Genomic DNA, 18768 nt, shown 5'->3' with positions numbered 1-18768 from the left:
TCTCTAATATAAGGTATTTCATCCATTGTTATTGATGTACAACACACAAAGGAAACTGTACAAATCAAAGACTTAGATCAATGAAGTATCATAAAGTGAAGACACCCATGTAATCACCACCCAAGCAAAGAGATTTAATGGGAAAAGAACAGCCAACGATGGAAGAAATTTTCCTTTTGTTCTGAAACATCAGTTCTCAAACATCTGGGGTCTATATGTTCCTTGATCTACCTAAACTAATGTCTGCTGGTAGCTACCAGAATTCCAGGCATATGTAACATCAAAATAAAATAAGTCAAGTTCTGGTGAATCTAGCAGATACAACTGCTTTGATGAATGGAAAATGTTACATAATTATCATTTAAAAATAAGACGTTTTGTATAAAAATAACAGTATGCATATGACTGTACATGGAAATTTTTTTGGTGGAAATTGCTTTTAATGGTTTACTTGGCTACATCAGCAGTTCGTGATTCCACTTTTCACGGAGGTGAAAGATAATCTGGGTGGAAAGCCCTACATTTCTAGCGAGGCTGCGTTATAAATGTTACAGAAGTGAGGGTGACAATTAGAGTGTACAAATCTGATTTTAAATGATTCCTTTTCCAACAGCAAGAAAGAGGCCACCTTGGAGATCGTGTGTGAGTGCTCACTGAAATTAAGTTGAGCAGTCACTGAAATTGCTTTATCAGACTGGATGCTTTATCAGAATGACTGACCACGACAAACTGTACACAGGTTGGACTGAAAGAGTTTACAGGTAACTCTGGCCCAAGGCCATTGCCGCTTCCTTCCGCAGGCTGAAACACCTCAGGCGGTTAGGTGAGGAGGAAAAGCCACTTAATGCTTTGCACAGGGAGCGTCTTGCATTGGATTACATTTATGGAATGGTGCCAAGAAGGGGAAATTGGTCTTTATAAGCACGGTTGAAGACAGGACTTTGGAAACTGCCGAGGACTTTAAACAGTAACAAAACAAAACAAAAAAGATCCAGATGCTCAGGGCTCGCCCAAGATCAATCACTCTAAATCTCTGGAAGTCGGAGCCCGGCAACAAGCACAGTTAACCAGGCAATTCTACTCTGCAGCCAGAGCTGACAATACTGGGTAAATAGTTCCAATCGTTAGCAAAGCCTCCTCGTTTGGGAAAGGCTTCCAGACCTAAACTTCCTTCAGGAGGACTGTCCCCGTAGCCTAGGGACAATTCACATCGCAGGTCCTTGTCTCGAGGCAGAGTTCGGGCAACTGCGCTCACCGGGCTTAGTAACACGTTCTTATGCACATCTTCTGGTAAACACCCCAATGACGTGCAACACCGAGGCTGAAGCACAAGGACGCAGACAGGACCAGACCACGCCCATCCCGTCCTAGAAGAACTGAGGCCGTCCTCCTGCACCCAGGCTGAGAGCGAAGGGCGCATGCGCGGACCAGGCGGACCGCGCCTGCGCGTCCGTGGGGGCTGGGCTTCCGGCCGGCGGAGGTGGGGACCGCTGCTCTGGCGGGGGGGGGAGGTGGGTCCTGGGTCGTGACCCGCACCCCTACGTGCTGTGCTAATTCTACCGCGGCTCCCACCCGTGTCTTGACCCCTGCCCACCGGTATGGCTCGGCACGTGTTCCTGACTGGGCCCCCAGGTAACCCCGCCAAGGGGGGGGGCGGGAGGGGGTGCGGCGGGTGCGCTCCCGGAGGGTCTCCTCAGTGGCCTCTAAAATTCCCGGTGGAAATCACAGGCGTGGTAGTCTGATGCCTCCGTATTCTCTCCCAGAAAACGTGATTGTGAGTTCATAAGAGACATGAAATGAAGCCACTGCAGGGGAACAAGAACCGACTTGTAGTCAGACGCGGGCTTCTTTATTGAATTAAATAGCAGGGTCGGGGCAGCAGCAGTAAATCCTGCACCTTTGAAGTTGTGATATGCACTGACACTGTTTCAGCACCCCTGCCACCACGGTGATTGATAGGAATAGTCACACGTGTTGTTGGTCCTGGGGCACCTGGCCTGCATTTATCATGAAAGGAATTGCGGGATTTCAGTTGGAGGATAGTGAAACAAAAGCTGTAACTTGTTCCCCATCCACGTTCAGTGATACCCCTGAATTCCCTCCATGAATGAGACCTCAGGTTGAGAATCTTGGTACCTCCCCTCTCTCCCCAAGTGCCGATCCCTTATGTCTTTTTTTTTTTTTTTTTTTTAAGGGCTGCATCCATGGCACATGGAGGTTCCCAGGCTAGGGGTCGAATCGGTGCTGTAGCCGCTGGCCTACACCACAGCCACAGCCACAGCCACGCCAGATCCTAGCAGCGTCTCCGACCTACACCACAGCTCACTGGCAACGCTGGATGCTTAACCCACTGAGCAAGGCCAGGGATGGAACTCACAACCTCATGGTTCCTAGTCGGATTCGGTTTGATCGGGTCCCTTCTAATGGTCTCCTTGGGCACATCCCTTAACCCTGTGGCTGTGAAGTTCTCATCCGTTCAAATGAGAGACTGGAGGAGTAGATAGATGCCTTTTAAGCCAAGATGCAGCACATGGGTAAGGCATGACTAAAAGAAGAGACAGGAAGGTTGTGGCAGCATCAGATAGGTTAAGGGGGAAAAATAAAAGAGATGGGCTTAGAGTGCAGCAAGTGATTTCTTCAGCTTCTTTGCAGTTTTCAAGTTTGCTGTGAGTTCATAACAAGTGTAACCCTGGGCCTGAATTTCTTTCACTTTATTTTAATGATTATGTTTAGCCTTAAGTAGCAAAGGCTAACTTAATATTGCACATTTGGGAATTTTATTTGTACCAGACAATGGTACAGTGGGGAGTGGAGGGTGTTTTGAGAAATTTCTAATATCCAGAGGTACTCCTTAATATTGTAAAGGACCGTCTTCTGAAAGTTGATTGCCAGTCCTTTATTTGAAACCTGGAATGCAGTTTTCTCAGCAGACTGGCCCTAAGACATCAATGTGTTTCATAACAGAGGTGGCTTGTTACTATGATTGTACCTGCCTGAGTCCTGGAGGTGGGTGGGGACAGAGTCTGGCCAGTACTGTTCTTTCCATTTCCTTCTTTATAAAAGTTTTATGTACATACACATCGTTGAAAGACTTAATCCTACAGTATAGCTCTCTCTTTCTTTTCTTTTTTTTTTTTAACTCTTTAGGGCTGCGCATGTGGCATATGGATGTTCCCAGGTTAGGGATCGAATCGGAGCTGTAGCTGCTGGCCCGAGCCCCAGCCACAGCAACGCTAGATCCGAGCTGCGTCTTGACCTACATCACAGCTCATGGCAATGCTGGATCCTTAACCACAGGTAGAGTCGAGGTCAGAGATCAAACCCCCATCCTCATAGATACTAGTCAGATTTGTTTCCACTGGGCCACAATGGGAACTCTGGCATTTAGCTTTTTTTCCAACTTCTACCTATACAGCCCGTGATCCATACTGGAGGGCTTTCTCTGGTCACTGGAGCCCTCCCTGCCTGCATGCAGGCCACACAGGGCAGGCCTGAAAGGCCAGAGAATTCTCTCCCTCCAGGGGCAGCCATGACTCATGAAAGATGGAAGTTAGTGGGTAGGCTCCTTACTCCCTCACTCCTTAGACAGCAGAACGCTGAGCCACGTGTCCAAAACTGTCTCCTAGGACTCCCCAGCGGGATTAAGCTACCCACAGTGGTAACATCTTTGATAATCTGATTACCTCCCTACCAGCATGCCATCTTGGGTTGTTGCATCCCAAATTAAACTACCTACCCTTGAGTCTTTATTTCAGGGAGGGCTTTATGGAAGAACCAGAACCAAAATAAATCTGAAGCTTTCTGACCTGTTCTTGTCTGTGCCTGGTGTGGGCCTTTCATTTGGGTTCTCCTTCACACAGGTCACTCCTTAGCTGGTATAGACAACACTAGGGGAGCAGCTTAGTTAATGGAGATGAAAAATTAACTGAAAGATTTCTAGAGCTGAAGAGGAGGAAAAAAAGGCATGGCATATGGAAGTTTCTGAGCTAGGAGATGAATCACAGCTGCGGCTGCTGGCCTACACCACAGCCACAGCAACGCAGGATCTGAGCTGTATCTGTGACCTATACCACAGGTGATGGCAAAACCAGATCCTTAACCCTCTGAGTGAGGCCAGGGATCGAACCTGCATCCTCACACACACTAGTCACATTCACTACCATTGAGCCATGATGGGAACTCCTGGGTATTACTCTTGATTTAAGAAAAAACAAAGCTATGTACCTTATGAAAAAGACAAAATGAAAGAGCTGTAACAAAAGGGGACATCTTTAGATACTTACCTATCTGTTAGGGAGAACACTGTCAAGCAAGAAGAGGCACTGGGTTCAAGCCCCCCCCCCCCTTCCCTCTTCAGCTCTAGAAATCTTTCAGTTAATTTTTCATCTCCGTTAACAATGTACAAGGGTTCCCTTTTCTCCACATCCTTGCCAACATTTGTCTTTTGTGGTCTTTAAAAGAAAGAAAGGAATACTACTATGTATGTTTGCTGTTTCTTAACCTACTTTTTTTATCATATATTATTTTCATATATTGTGGTCTGTTTTCCATGCTAAACCATAAACTCTTTAATGGCTGCATGTGTATTTGTGTCATTATACTTAAACAATAGTTTAATGTTCCCTAAAGGATCAGCATTAAGTTGTGTTTAATGTTTTGCCCAAGCATGAAGAATGCTGAAGTGAATGTTTTATTTCGTATATCTCTGTCAGATTCATTACTGAGGATGAATTTCTAGGTGTGGAGTTGCCGTGTGCTCTGGTGGGCACAATTGAAATGGCCCTTCAGAAAAGTCCCAAGAAAATGGGTGTGAAGCATAGAGACCAAGGCCTGGCACTGTAGTGTCAGTGACTAATATTATTACATTACGTGTAAACACCTAAGACTTAATCAGAGTAGTCCCTGGGCCAGGCTGGGAGGAAAGGAAGGGGTCCTGGGTGGGGAGGACCAGGGGGTGGAGGTGCATAGGTTATACTTTGGGGAGGGGTTGGGGACAAGCCAAAGGAATATTTAGGGACACTCTAGGAGGTGATGGGAGGAGGGGTTGCCAACCTCGTGGGATTGAAAAAGTTGAAAAACTACCACTTTAGTGGTGTTAGTGGTATTTCACAGTCACATTTTCAGGAGACACACAGTGTAAGTTTATGTTAAACAGAGGCCAGGGTATTTTTTTTTTCTTTTTTCTTTTTAGGGCTGTACCTGTGGCATATGGAAGTTCCCAGGCTAAGAGTTGAATCAGAGCTACAGCTGCCAGGCTACGCCACAGCCACAGCCACACCAGATCCAAGCTGTGTCTGCAACCTACACCACAAACTCACAGCAACATCAAATCCCCAACCCTGAGGGAGGCCAGGAATTGAACCTGCATCCTCATGGGTCCTAGTTGGGTTCATAACCCACTGAGCCACATGGGGAACTCCAGGCCCGAGTATCTTGAAGGTTGACATCCTAACTTAAAGTGTCCAGCCTTTGACAGAAGCAGAAACAACTCCGCTTTCTAGGTTTAAAAGTTTGCTCAACCAGTGAGAGTAAACCTAGGAGAAAATGGAAGTTTGTTTCATAGGATGCAAATTGCTCTTGAGATTATCATCAGAAAACCACTCAACTGGTTCTTAGATCCTATATGTGACAAAACTAATAATGTTTCAGAATTTAAAAATAAACTTCAGGATACCATAAGGGTTTTTATTATGCTTGTTTCTACTTGAAATTAAAAAGTTTGAACACCTGGAGCAATCAGAATTAAGTGAAGTTAATATTCATAAAATCCTCGTGCAGCCCATTTCTTTCCTCATGGTGATTGCTTCTAGCGAGGGAGTGGTTCCTAATGGGCTTTTTTTTTTTTTTCTTTTTTTTTTAAGGAGTTGGAAAAACAACATTGATCCAGAAAGCCAGTGAAGCTCTAAAATCCTCTGGTGTGCCTGTCGATGGATTTTATACAGAAGAAGTCAGACAGGGAGGAAGAAGAATAGGATTCGATGTTGTCACATTATCTGGCATGCGGGGACCTCTGTCTCGGATTGGGTAATGCACCTTCATTTCTACTGTGTTTATTCTCCCTGAGCCCAGGGCTGAGCCAGGTGATCTTTTTTCTCTTGAAGAATTTTGAGTCTTTAGAGATTTCTCCGAAAAGGAAGACTGAGATTGAAACCATCATGTGAAAAGCGACGTTGAAAATACCATATTTCACTTAACACTTATTCCACTGAGTCATAAGCTCTTCTCACTTGCTAATCCATAGCCCTGCTTCTCCTGCCACTTCTTGAAGATGAACGGTACACCAGCTCCCTGGGGTCACTGCCAGGCCGTGGGTGGTGGTGTGCACAGCCATATTAGCTCCACTCCCAGGAGAGAACATACAATTAGATCAGCTTTGCTCGCTGCCACTTTTTGTGTGGGTGATTTTTGAGGATGATTTAGCACACGCAGAAGGCCACAGGCCCAGTGGAGCAACTGAACACCAGCAATCAATACAGGAGTCTTTCAACAAAGGATGCCCTGTCTTTTCATTCAGGTCCACGCCTCCGCCTGGAAAGCGTGAGTGCCGGGTGGGGCAGTACGTGGTGGATCTGACTTCCTTCGAGCAGCTAGCACTTCCCGTCTTGAGGACTGTGAGTATTTCCACTTCTTGAGCCCATCTGTTCTTTGTGCATTGTGGGAATTGCTGGCCCTTAAACAGAGTGGCTTTTGCTCTGAAAGAGAGGCCAGTTTTGTGCTCGTAGCTTGAAAGTCTGCAAGTGAGTGAGCCTCAGGAAGGATATGCCACATAATTTGCTGTCACTCCGAACTACAGGTAAATTCCTTGTTGCAGCATGTGTAAATATTTTATTTATTTATTTTTATTTTTTATTTTTGTCTTGTGAGGGCTGCACTGCAGCATATGGAGGTTCCCAGGCCAGGGGTCAAGTCAAAGCTACAGCTGCCTGCCTATGCCACAACCGCAGCAACACCAGATCTAAGCCGCTTCTGTGACCTACACCACAACTCACAGCAACCCTAGATCCTTAACCCACTGAGCAAGGCCAGGGATTGAACCCGTGTCCTCATGAATACTAGTTGGGTTAACCGCTGAGCCATGATGGGAACTCAATGTGTAAATATTTTATACTGGGAGAGCTCTGATGCCTAGCTACCAAGGTTCCCAAAGATAAACCTTTTCTTGGCCTTTTCTTGTTTATATCTTAACCCTGTTTCGGCAGCACCACAAACAAACATTTAAGAATGTAAAATGTCTTTATGAACGTAATGGTAAGCCCCTAGCTCATCATATCATGGTATATTACCTGTTATTTTTTTACGCAGTATTATCGAGATATAATTCATATACCATACAATTACCCATTTAAAATGTACAGCTCATTTTTTCTCATAGGTTCACAGGATTGTACAACCAGTTATGCACAGCTTAATTTTAGAACATTTTTGTCATCCCCAAAAGAAACTCCATACCCATTAAGCAGTCTCCATTCTTATGTCCCTTAAGCCCCTGGCAACCACTACCCTGCTTTCTTTTTTCTACAAATTTGACTGTTCTGAGTATTTCCTAAAAGGGGGATAATACAATATGTGGTCTTTTGTGACTAGCTTATTTCACTTAGCATGATATTTATAGGCTTTATCTATATCACAGTATGTATCAATACTTCGTTCCTCTTTATGACTGTGTAATATTCCATTATATGCATATACCACATTTTATTTATTTTTCAGTTGATGAACATTTGGATAAGTTTCCACTTTTTAGCTATTATGAATAATGTTCTCAACATTGGCATACAGGTTTTTGGATAGACGTCTGTTTTTAGTTCTCTGTGGGTGAAAATGCTAGGTCATAAGGTCATGCTATATATAACTTTTTGAGAAATTACTTGAATGTTTTGAAAACCAGCTGCACCATTTTACATTCCCACCAGCAGTGGATAAAGGTTTCAGTTTCTCCACATCCTTGCCAGTTATTACTGTTTTTTAAATTGTAACCATTCTAGTAGGTATGAAGCAATATCACATTTTGGGTTCAATTTGCATTTCCCTATTGACCTATTGATATTGAGCATCTTTTCATGTACTTATTGGCCATTTGTGTATCTTCTTTGGAGAAGTATCTATTTCTTTTGCCCATTTTTAAATAGGTTCAGTTGTCTTTTATTACTAGTTGTAAGATTTCTTTATAAGTTCTGGATACCAGTTATCAGATATACAAATTGCAGGTCTACGGTTGGCTCTCCTTATCCATGGGTTCCATGTCTGTGGATGTGGAGGACCAACCACTATGCTGTTTTATATGAGGGACTTGTCAGTGGATTGGGTGTTGGGGCAGGGTCCTGGAACCAGTCCCCTGCAGATGTGAGGGATGACTGTATTTGCCCACTCTATAGCTGTGTTCACTTTCTTGATGGTGCATTTTGAAACATCGGATGTTTTTACTTTGGAAAAGTCTAGTTTATCTATTTCCCTTATGTTTGTGCTTTAGATGTTTAATCAAAGAAGGCTTTGCTAACACAGTTTCATAAAGATTTACTCCCATGTATTCCTTCAGGAGTTTTATGATTTTACTGATGCATTTATGCCTGTGGTCTGCTTTGAATTGATATTTGTATATGGCATAAGGTGTGGATCCAAAGCCATTCTTTTACATATAAATATATCCAGTTGTTTCAGAACCATTTGTTGAAAAGACTATTCTTTCTTCATTTAATTGTCTTGGCACTCTTGTTGAAATCAGTTGACCATAGTCGAAGGATTAATTTTGGATTTTCAGTACTATTCCATTTATCCTGTGTCACTTCCATTGGTTCTTACATCAGAACCACACTGCCTTGATTACTGAAGCTAGGATTTTGATATTGTATTGAATCTGTAAATCAATTTGGGGAGTATGAGCCACCTCAAAAGTATTAAATCTTTTGATCCATGAATATAACATCTTTCTATTTACTTAGACTTTCTTAATTTCTTTTTTCTTTTTTTCTTTTATTTTCCTTTTCCTTTTTTTGCTTTTTTTTTTTCCTTTTCCTTTTTTTTTTGCTGTACTCACAGCATATGGAGGTTCCCAGGCTAGGGGTCAGATTGGAGCTACAGATGCTGGCCTACACCACAGCCACAGCAGCACAGTATCTGAGGCACATCTGCGATCTACACCACAGCTCACGGCAACACCAAATCCTTAACCACTGATTGAACCTACCTCATGGTTCCTAGTCTGATTCATTTCAGCTGCTCCATGATGAGACCTCCTTCTTTAATTTCTTTAAATAATACTGTTTTGAAGTTTCCAGTATACAAGTTTTATGCTTTTTTTAAAAAAAATTGTACCTTTTTGATGCTATTGTAAGCGGAATCATTTTGTTAATTTTATTTTTGGAATGTTCATTACTAATGTACAGGAATACTATTGATTTTTGTGTATTGGCCTTGTATCCTGCAACCTTGCTAAACTCGTTTGTTCTAGTTCTTTAGTAGATTCTTTAGGATTGTCTGTATAGAAAATTTTATCCTCTGTCAATGGGGATAACTTTCCTTCTTCCTTTCCTAATTGCCTGAGCCAGAAGCTCCTGTTCAGTGTTGAGTAGAAGTCTCAAAAGTGGACCTTCTGGCGTTGTTCCTGATCTTAGGAAGGACGCATTCAATCCCCACCATCGAGTGTGATGTTAGCTAAGGTCACTGCCAGGTTGAGGAAGCTCCTTTCTATTTCTGTTTATGTTTTAAATGAGGAAGCGTTGGGTTTTGTCAAAATCTTTTGCTGCATTGATAGTGGTGATTAGGTGGCTTCTATCCTTTATGTTATTAATATAGTATTTTATATGAATTCACATTTGCATGTTAAACCAGCCTTGTTTTCATGAAATAAATCCCTTTGGTCATGGGGTATGTGTAATAGTTCTGTATCTTGCTGGATTCTGTTTGCTAGTATTTTGTTGAGGATTTCCCCATCTATCTTTGTTAGGGATTTGGGCTGTAGCTTTCATTTCTTGTAACAGTTTTGTCTGATTTTTACACTGGGTAATTCTGCTCTGGTAGAATGTATTAGGAAGTACTCATTCCTCTTCTAATTTTTTGGAAGAGTTTGCCAAGGATGGATATTAATTTTTCTTGCAATGTTTGCCAGAATGCACAAGTGAAGCCATGCGGGCCCGGGTTTTTCTTCAGGGGAAGCTTTTTAATTATGAATTCAATGTTTTTTACTTGTTATGGGCCTGCTGATTTTTATTTCTTGTTGAGTGACTTGTGGTGATTTGTGTCTTTTAGTAATTTGTCCACGTCATTAGATAATGTCATCTGATGTGTTGGCATACACTTGTTCATATACATTCCTTTCTATTTTGCAAGGACTGTAGTTTCCCTTCTTTCATGCATTTTAATTATTTAAAATCCTCTCTTTTTAGGGGGTCAATCTAGCCAGCCTTTTGTCAATTTAGTCAATTGTTTCAAAGAACCAACTTTTGGTTTTGTTGATTATATATATCACTTGTTTTTTGCCTTCATTCATAAAATATTTATCAAATCCTGGATAAACAGACATGAACAAAACACATTTTCAACTCTCTCAAAACTCTCATTCGGGTGGGAAATGTAGACATTAAATGAATGAATGTGTAATTGTCATAAATACTGCTAGGATTAAAAGTAGGGTGCTCTGAGAGGCAAGAGGAGCCGACTTGAAATCTGTGAGTAGGAAGGAGCTCTGAGGAGGTGACATTTGGATTGAAATGAAAAGATGGAGAATATTGGGGTGTTGTACTGGGGGGTCTGGGGAGAATGTTGTAGATGACGGGCAGGCCCCAGGCAGGAGCGGGTGGGGAAGGAGGTACATGGGGAGAGTAAGGTGGGTAGGGGTGCTGGATGTGGGGTCCCTGTGGACCATATTAAGGAATGTGGGTTATATCTAATCTGTTAAGAGACTTACTGCATTGATTTGCTTTTGTGAAAATTGAATAGGACAGACCTGTCTCAGGAGGCAATTCTTTTTTGTTGTGTTTTGTTTTTTAGGGCCACACACCGAGGCATATGGAAGTTCCCAGGCTAGGGGTCTGATTGGAGCTCCTGCTGCCAGCCTACATCACAGCCACAGCAACGTGGGATACAAGCCACGTCTGCGACCTACACCACAGCTCACAGCAACGCCAGATCCTTAACCCACTGAGCAAGGCCAGGGATCAATCAGGAAGCAATTCTTTATAAACTTTCCGGAGGTCTCCATAGCACCAGCAGTCGAGTCCATGGTCCTCTTGTGGCCTGGAAGCTGTGCTGTCCGGGCGTTCTGGCCCCTGCCTCTCCTCCCCATTCTCCCCCTTGCAGGCTCAGCTGCTCCCCAGCCTTTGGCCCTTGGCACTTGCCGTGTATCTTGGCCTTTCTTCTCTCTTTTGACATTCAGGGCTCTGCTGACGTGCTTGGTGGAGGGCTGTGGTAGGTGCCTGGGGCAGTGTCTGCCTTCGAGGGCTGGCAGGATCTTGTGCTGTGTTTTGGTTGCAGTTGCTGCTCCTTGAAGTCCACCTGTGCCTTTGCTTCATCCCCTGCCTGCTCCCCCCACCTTTCCTAACTTCTTACTCTTGGGACTTCCCTCCTTCCCTGTGCTGGAGACCCTTGGCGTGTTGGGTTGCACAGAAGCAGTCAGAAAACATGAGGTTTTTCTCTCTAGTTCTTTTCCCATGAAGTACATGCCTCTCTACTTAAATCATGAGGCGGGTGAAATACTTCAAATGAGATTCCAGGTGAAGACTCTGACTTTGGCTGTGGGATCAATACCAAAAATTGACTTTTATTTACCTTGCTTGGAGCAGATACTCCTGGGAGAGCAGTGAGCACAGACACACTTAATGTCTAGCTGCAGGATTATATAAGAAATTGTGTGCTGACCGGAAAAAGAACTTGACTCTTTTTTTTTTTTTTAATTAAAAAAGAAAGAAAAACAGACTCTCTCAATATTTTATATTTTGATTACCAAACCCAGACTTTCACATTCTAGGTAGGAAAAGAAAAGTTCCCAGGCTGCATGTTCTTACCCAGTCAAGCTCATGAGTTTCTTTTCTGGAGCAGAAAATTTTCTTCCATCTCATATATTTTTGGGGGACAAAGAAAGGAGAAGGAATTGGGACATGCAATTGGGAACACGCAACCTTATGGTTCCTAGTTGATTCATTTCTGCTGCGCCATGATGGGAACTCCTGAAGTGCTCTTTTATGTATAAGAAATTTCAGTATAGGGGTTCCTGTCGTGGCTCATTGGTTAATGAACCTGACTAGCATCCATGAGGACAAGGGTTCATACCCTGGCCTTGCTCAGTGGGTTAAGGATCCAGCGTTGCTGTGAGCTGTGGTGTAGGTTGCAGACGAGGCTCAGATCTGGCGTTGCTGTGGCTCTAGCGTAGGCCGGTGGCTACAGCTCTGATTGGACCCCTAGCCTGGGAACCTCCATATACCACGGGTGCAGCCCTAAAAAGACAAAAAGACCAAAAAAAAAAAAGAAAAAGAAAAAGAAATTTCAGTATGGGTGAAAAATACTTTGAGTTGTTTTATAAAAAACTGTGAAAAGCATAAGGAAAACTCTGATGCAGCCAGCAGGGCTGTGCCTGTGTGCTAAGGAGTAAGAATGTGTCTGGGAGGCGGGAAGCAGCAGCTGGAGGCCTGGGAGGGGCCTGGGGGGAGGAGGCCCACCCTTCCCTGGGGCCCCTGCTGCTTTTCCTCAGGATGGAGCGGAGGCCAGTCCACCAGGGTGGGCACAGGGGACATAAGTAGAGAGTAGATTGTAAACATCCTACCCTTAGTAAGGCTTTTAGAAAGTCCTTTATAGAGTTGACTATTGCTGATGTTTTTGTCATTCAATGGTGACATCTTTCCTTATTTGACAACATTTACTGTTTCCTTGAGTATTAAAATACCACATCCTTAAGGTAGGAAATTTGTAAAAAGTATAAGAAAGGAAAATGTGGATAATTTGGTCTTATCATTGAGTTAACCATTTTTTAGCATATCTTGTTTCTGCCCTTTTTCTATACTTAGTTTGTTTATTATAACCATCCAGAATTGGGGGAAAAACCAAATATAGTTGTATAGGTTTGGGTTTTTTCCTTTAATATGACTGACGTGGGAATGGTCTCACAACGTGATAATCCTCAAAGCTGTGGTACTTTTTTTTTTTTTCTTTTTAGAGCCGAACCTGAAGCATATGGAGGTTCCCAGACTAGGGGTCAAATCAGAGCTGCAGCTGCCAGCCTACACCACAGCCACAGCAATACCAGATCTGAGCCGCATCTGTGACCTACACCACAGCTCACGGTAATGTTGGATCCTTAACCCACTGAGTGAGGCCAGGGATCAAATGTGTAGCTTCATGGTGACAGCAGGTTCATTTCCGCTGTGCCACGATGGGAACTCCAATGTTGTGATACTTTAATGGTTGCATAATATATCGTGGTGTGGATTTTCATCTCCGATTGAACTGTTACTCCCTCAGTGTGGGACACTTTGCAGGAAACCCCCCTTATGCACCAGTCTTTCTCTCCAGCCAGGATCATTTTCCCGCGGAGGATCCAAAGTGGATTCCGGGCAGGCGGAGGGGTGTGAATTTGCTGTGTGCCTGGCATGCAGGTGTGTTTGTCTAGCTGCACTTCGGCCCACACTGAGCACTGCACTGACTTGTGACACTAAAACACATTGTTTCCCTTTGATTTGCATTTCTAAGGTACTAATGAGGTTAAAAGTTTTTCAGTTGTTTATTTTTTTTTAACTCTACGTTGTTCCTTTCATCCCATCAAGGACCTGTCCAGTTTCTCCACTCTGTGTTTACTCTTTTCCTTTGAAAATAATAAGCAGTAAGGTGATGTTTTATGACCATGCCCGTCTTCCTCATTGACATTTCTCCTAGTTAGTATTTCTGATTTTTTAAAAACTTTTTTAGGTTGTCCTTTTTTTTTTTTGCTTTTTGCATACAGAATTTCCCAGGCTAGGGGTCAAATCAGCTACAGCTGCAGGCCTATGCCACAGTCACAGCAACACTGGATCCCCGACACACTGAGTGAGACCAGGGATGGAACCCACATCTTCGTGGATACTAGTTGGATTTGTTTCCACTGCACCACAATGGAAACTCCCTAGGTTGTCTTAAGATAATAACCTTTCTTGAGGCTTTAACTGAAAAGCAAATTTAACTACTGCCTTTTAAAATAATTTCTCTAGTAAGGTGAAACAGACAGAATCACTGTACATTCAAATTTTGAACTAAATAACCCCATAATGGTTGATTTTTTTTTTCCCCCAGTCTAAGCTATACTTCTCAATTTGTAGCCATTTACCTCATTAGTTGGAAAAAATCACCATTTTACAGTAGCAAAAATAATCAACTTTATCACCCTCAGGCAATTTCTAATAAAAGGTTATCAGGCATCAAGGATACCAAGCTTTTATCAAAAATTTTTACTAAGCAGTTGAAATTACAAAAAAAATAGTTATCGTAGATACAGCTGATAAAGAAAATTTAGAAATTAGTACAGGCAGACTTTGTTGTATTGGGCTTTGTAAATACGTCGTTTTTTACAGTTGAAGGTTTGGGGCCACCCTGCAACTAACAAATCCATTCATTGTTGCCGTTTTTCCAGCAACATTCACTCACTTCATTTCTCCGTGCCACATGTTGGTAGTTCTCATAATATTTCAAACTTTTTCTTCGTCATTATATGTGTTACGGTGATCTGTGACCAGGGATCCTCGGTGTTATTATTGAAATTGTCTTGGGGGCACCACAAACCCCACCGTGTAAGATGGTGAACTTAATCGATAAATGCTGGGTGTGTTTTCTGCTTCACTGATCAGCCCTCCCGCTGTCTCTCCCCCTCTTTTTGGACTTCCCAGTTCCCTGAGACAGGGCAAAATTGAAGTTGGGCTAGTTATTAACCCTGAAATGGCCTCTAAGTGAAAGGAAGAGTCACTTTAAATCAAAAGGTAGAAATAAGTTTAGCAAGGAAGGCACGTTGAAAGCCGAGACAGGCAGAAAGCTGGGACTCCTGCGCCGGTTAACCAAGTTGTGAATGCCAAGGAAAAGTTCTTGGAGGAAATTAGAGGTGTTTCTCCAGTGAACACATGCATGATTAGAAAGCAAAGCAAACTTATCACTGATATGGAGAAGGCGTTAGTGGTCTGGATAGAACAGCAAACCAGCCACAACCTTCCCTTAAGCCAGAGCCTAACCCAAAGCACAGCACTAATGCTCTTCAGTTCCCTAAAGGCTGAGAGAGGTGAGGAAGCTGCAGAAGAAATGTCTGAAGCCAGCAGAGGTTGGGTCACGAGGTTTAAGGAAAGAAGCCAGCTTCACAACATCAGAGTGCAAGGTGAAGCGGCAGATGCTGGTGTAGCAGCTGCAGCAAGTGATCCAGGAGATCTACCTCAGATATTCAAGAGGACCGCTACTCTAAACAAATTCTCAGTGTAGACCAAACAGCCATACATTAGAAGACGATGACATCAAGGACTTGCATGGCTGGAGAGGAGAAGTCAGTACCTGCCTTCAAAGTGTTGAAGGACAGGCTGACTTTCTTATTAGGGGCTCATGCAGCTGGTGACTTTAAGTTAAAGCCATCGCTCATTTGCCATTATAAAAAAATCACAGGGCCCTGAAGAATTATGCTTAGTCTCCTCTGCTTATGCTGTATAAATGGAATAGCAAAGCCTGGGTGACAGCACATCTATTTACAGCATGGCTTACTGAATATATGAAGCCCACTGTTGAGACCTACTGCTCAGGGGAAAGAAAAAAGATTCCTTTCAAAATATTACTGCTCATTAAAAATGGGGAGTTCCCCTTGTGGTGCAGCAGAAACAAATCCGACTAGTACCCGTAAGGATGAGGGTTCGATCCCTGGCCTCCCTCAGTGGGTTGGGGATTGGCGTTGCCGTGAGCTGTGGTGTAGGTCACAGACATGGCTCAGATCCCGAGTTGCTTTGGTGTAGGCTGGCAGCTACAGCTCCCCTAGCCTGGGAACTTTCAAACTTTCATATGCCTCAGGTGTGGCCCTAAAAAGCAAAAAAAAAAAAAATGCACTTGGTCATCCAAGAGCTCTGATGGAGATGCATGAGTTTTATAGATTTATGTTGTTTTCATCCCTGCTGACAAATTATCCATTCTGTAGCCCATGGACTCAAAGAGTAATTCTGACTTTCAAGCCTTGTTATTTAAGGTTTTATTTATTTTTTTTAAGGCTATAGCTGCTATAGATAGTGATTCCTTTGCTGGATCTGAACAGAGTCAATTGAAAACCTTCTGGAAAGGATTCTGATTCTAGATGCCATTGAGAAAATTCATGATTAATGAGAAGAGGTCAAAATACCAACAATAACAGGAATTTGAAGGAAGTCAGCTGTAACCCTGATGGATGACTTTGAGGGGTCTGAGACTTCAGTGGAGGAAATCACTGCAGAAGTGATGGAAACAGCAAGAGAACTGAAATTAGAAGTGGAGCCTAGAGTTCCCGTCGTGGCTCAGTGGTTAACAAATCCAACTAGGAACCATGAGGTTGTGGGTTCGATCCCTGGCCTTGCTCAGTGGGTTAAGGATCCGGCATTGCTGTGAGCTGTGGTGTAGGTTGCAGACGCAGCTCAGATCCCTTGTTGCTGTGGCTCTGTCGTGGGCCAGTGGCTACAGCTCCGATTAGACCCCTAGCCTGGGAGTCTCCATATGCCGAGGGAACAGCCCTAGAAAAGGCAAAAAGACCAAAAAAAAAAAAAGTGGAACCTGCAGATGTGGCTGAATTGATGCAATCTCAGGATAAAACTTTGACAGATGAGGAATTGCTTCTTATGGTGAGCAAAGAGAGTAGTTTCTTGAGATGGGATCTACTCCTGGTGAAGATTCTCTAAAGACTGTTGAAATGACAATAAAGGATTGAGAATATTCCATAAACTTAGTTGGTAAAGCAACAGAAGGATTTGGGAGAACTGACTCCAATTTTGAAAGTGAAAGAAGTTCTGTGGTAAAATGCTGTCAACTAGCATTGCATGCTACAGAGAGAATTCTCGTTGTGCCTTAGCAGATTAAGTACCTGACTGCCGTCCATGAGGATGTGGGTTCGACCCTTGGCCACCAACATTGACACAAGACCCGCCCCCCCAGCAAAAAGATTGTGTCTTGATGAAAGCTTTGGTGATGGTTAGCCTTTCGTAATAATTATATGTATATATATATATATATATATATATATATGTTTATATATATTTGCCTTTTAGGGCCACACCTGTGGCATATGGAAGTTCCCAGGCTCAGGGTCAAATCTGAGCTGCAGCTGCCAGCCTACACCACAGCCACGGCAAAACAGGATCTGAGCTGCATTTGCTACCCCCCCTGTAGCTCACAGCAACGCCAGATCCTTAACCCACTGAGTGAGGCCAGGGATCACATGGTTCCTAGTTGGATTTGTTTCTGCTGTGCCACAACAGAACTCCTCATCATTTTTTTAGACAATGCTATTACGCACTTAATGGATTACAGTGTTGTGTAAATGTAACTTTTAGACGCACTGAGAAACCAAAAAAATTCATGCGACTCACTTTAATGCAGTACTCGCTTTATGTCACGTGAGCCAAGCTCACAAGGCAAAGGCTGTGCATGTTGGGTGCCTGGTCCTGTCTCCTCTGCTGTGAGCAAAGAGGTGAACTCCTGGTGGAGGGCAGAGGTCCCTTCACCTGCAGGGCACATCTGCCCATGAAAGTGGGCCATTCTCTATACTTGATGAGGCTGGTGATATTATTATTCTAGAACCCCAGTATGTAGTTGAGTAATTGAAAATAATTTGATTAATCAAAAAAAAATTAGGGTGTCTGTGGCTGTGCCTCTGTAGGGCTCTCGAAGCTAAAACACATATTCCTTCTCATTGGCAAGGCGAGTGGTTTCTTCATGGTTAGATGACTTTCTCACGCTCATTTCTTTCCTGTTTCCCATGGAGGCTGTGTAGGCGGTGTTGCATGTGGGCTGGTGCTGGGTCAGGGACTGGCTACATTCCTTAGCTGGGAAGTAGATATGTCAGTACCTGCCCTGTGAGGTTATAGGGCTGAGGCTGTCGGGCTTGTAGATGTGCTGGTCCCTGGCTGCTAGGAGGTACAGAACGTAGGCATGGTTAAAGCTTGTTTCTCTTGAGAAGTGGAGTGAGTAGGGGGGTGGGTACTTTGGGAGGCTATCACATCACATCAACAGTCTGATTTGTGTTTGCTGGAAACTGGGTCCAGACCCAGCAATAAATCTGCCATGGCACCCACGAACCCAGATGTCCAGTCTGGCCCCCGGAGCACCAGGATCACAAGGAGGCCTGGGTTCTTAATCCCTCCAAACTGGCTGGCAGCAGCTGCTGTTTCTGTTCCTGGATCATCGTTCTCATGGCTTGGGAAGTGCCAAGGCTGTTTCTTGTGCCTCGTGGGCAGGGCCTCAGGTGGCCAAGCCCTGGGGGGACCTTCAGGAGGGGCTCACAGCCAGCTCCTGGCAGGCAGGGAAGGGCCGGGGTGGCTGTGTGTTAGGCTGTCTAGACATCTCCTCCTGACTGCCAGCCTGGGATTTTACTCCCTGGGCACACTTGGTCTCCATGCCACCAGACTGCCGAAACTTTAAAGCTTGGAGTAAACACACATAAACGTCTAATTGGAACCCTGCCTTTTAGCTAATAACAGGGTCAAGGAATCTTGGGCTTGCTCAGCTGCTGTGTTCACCATTCGCCTTTCCAGCTTCCCCAGAACCTGGGGGCAGTTGAGGGGCAGGACTTCCAGCAGGCACACCTCCAGTGCTGCCATTACTTTT

At 43.8% G+C, this 18768-nt stretch overlaps 1 protein-coding gene across 1 annotated transcript in view; it reads left to right on the top strand.

Annotated features, from left to right (window-relative positions):
- Positions 1-1435: 1435 nt before the first annotated feature.
- The window catches only part of NTPCR (nucleoside-triphosphatase, cancer-related), a 30553-nt gene continuing 13220 nt past the window's right edge, over positions 1436-18768 (top strand). The window contains exons 1-3 of the mRNA XM_047759554.1: positions 1436-1632; positions 5862-6024; positions 6515-6611. Coding sequence (XP_047615510.1) covers positions 1599-1632; positions 5862-6024; positions 6515-6611 — 294 coding nt within the window. The 5' untranslated portion in view covers positions 1436-1598. The remainder of the gene's footprint in view (positions 1633-5861; positions 6025-6514; positions 6612-18768) is intronic.

Source organism: Phacochoerus africanus, chromosome 15 (genome assembly GCF_016906955.1).
Source record: "Phacochoerus africanus isolate WHEZ1 chromosome 15, ROS_Pafr_v1, whole genome shotgun sequence".
Classification (NCBI taxonomy): domain Eukaryota; kingdom Metazoa; phylum Chordata; class Mammalia; order Artiodactyla; family Suidae; genus Phacochoerus; species Phacochoerus africanus.
The sequence above is the reverse complement of the archived record's forward strand: the minus strand, read 5'-3'. Positions and strand labels throughout refer to the sequence as shown.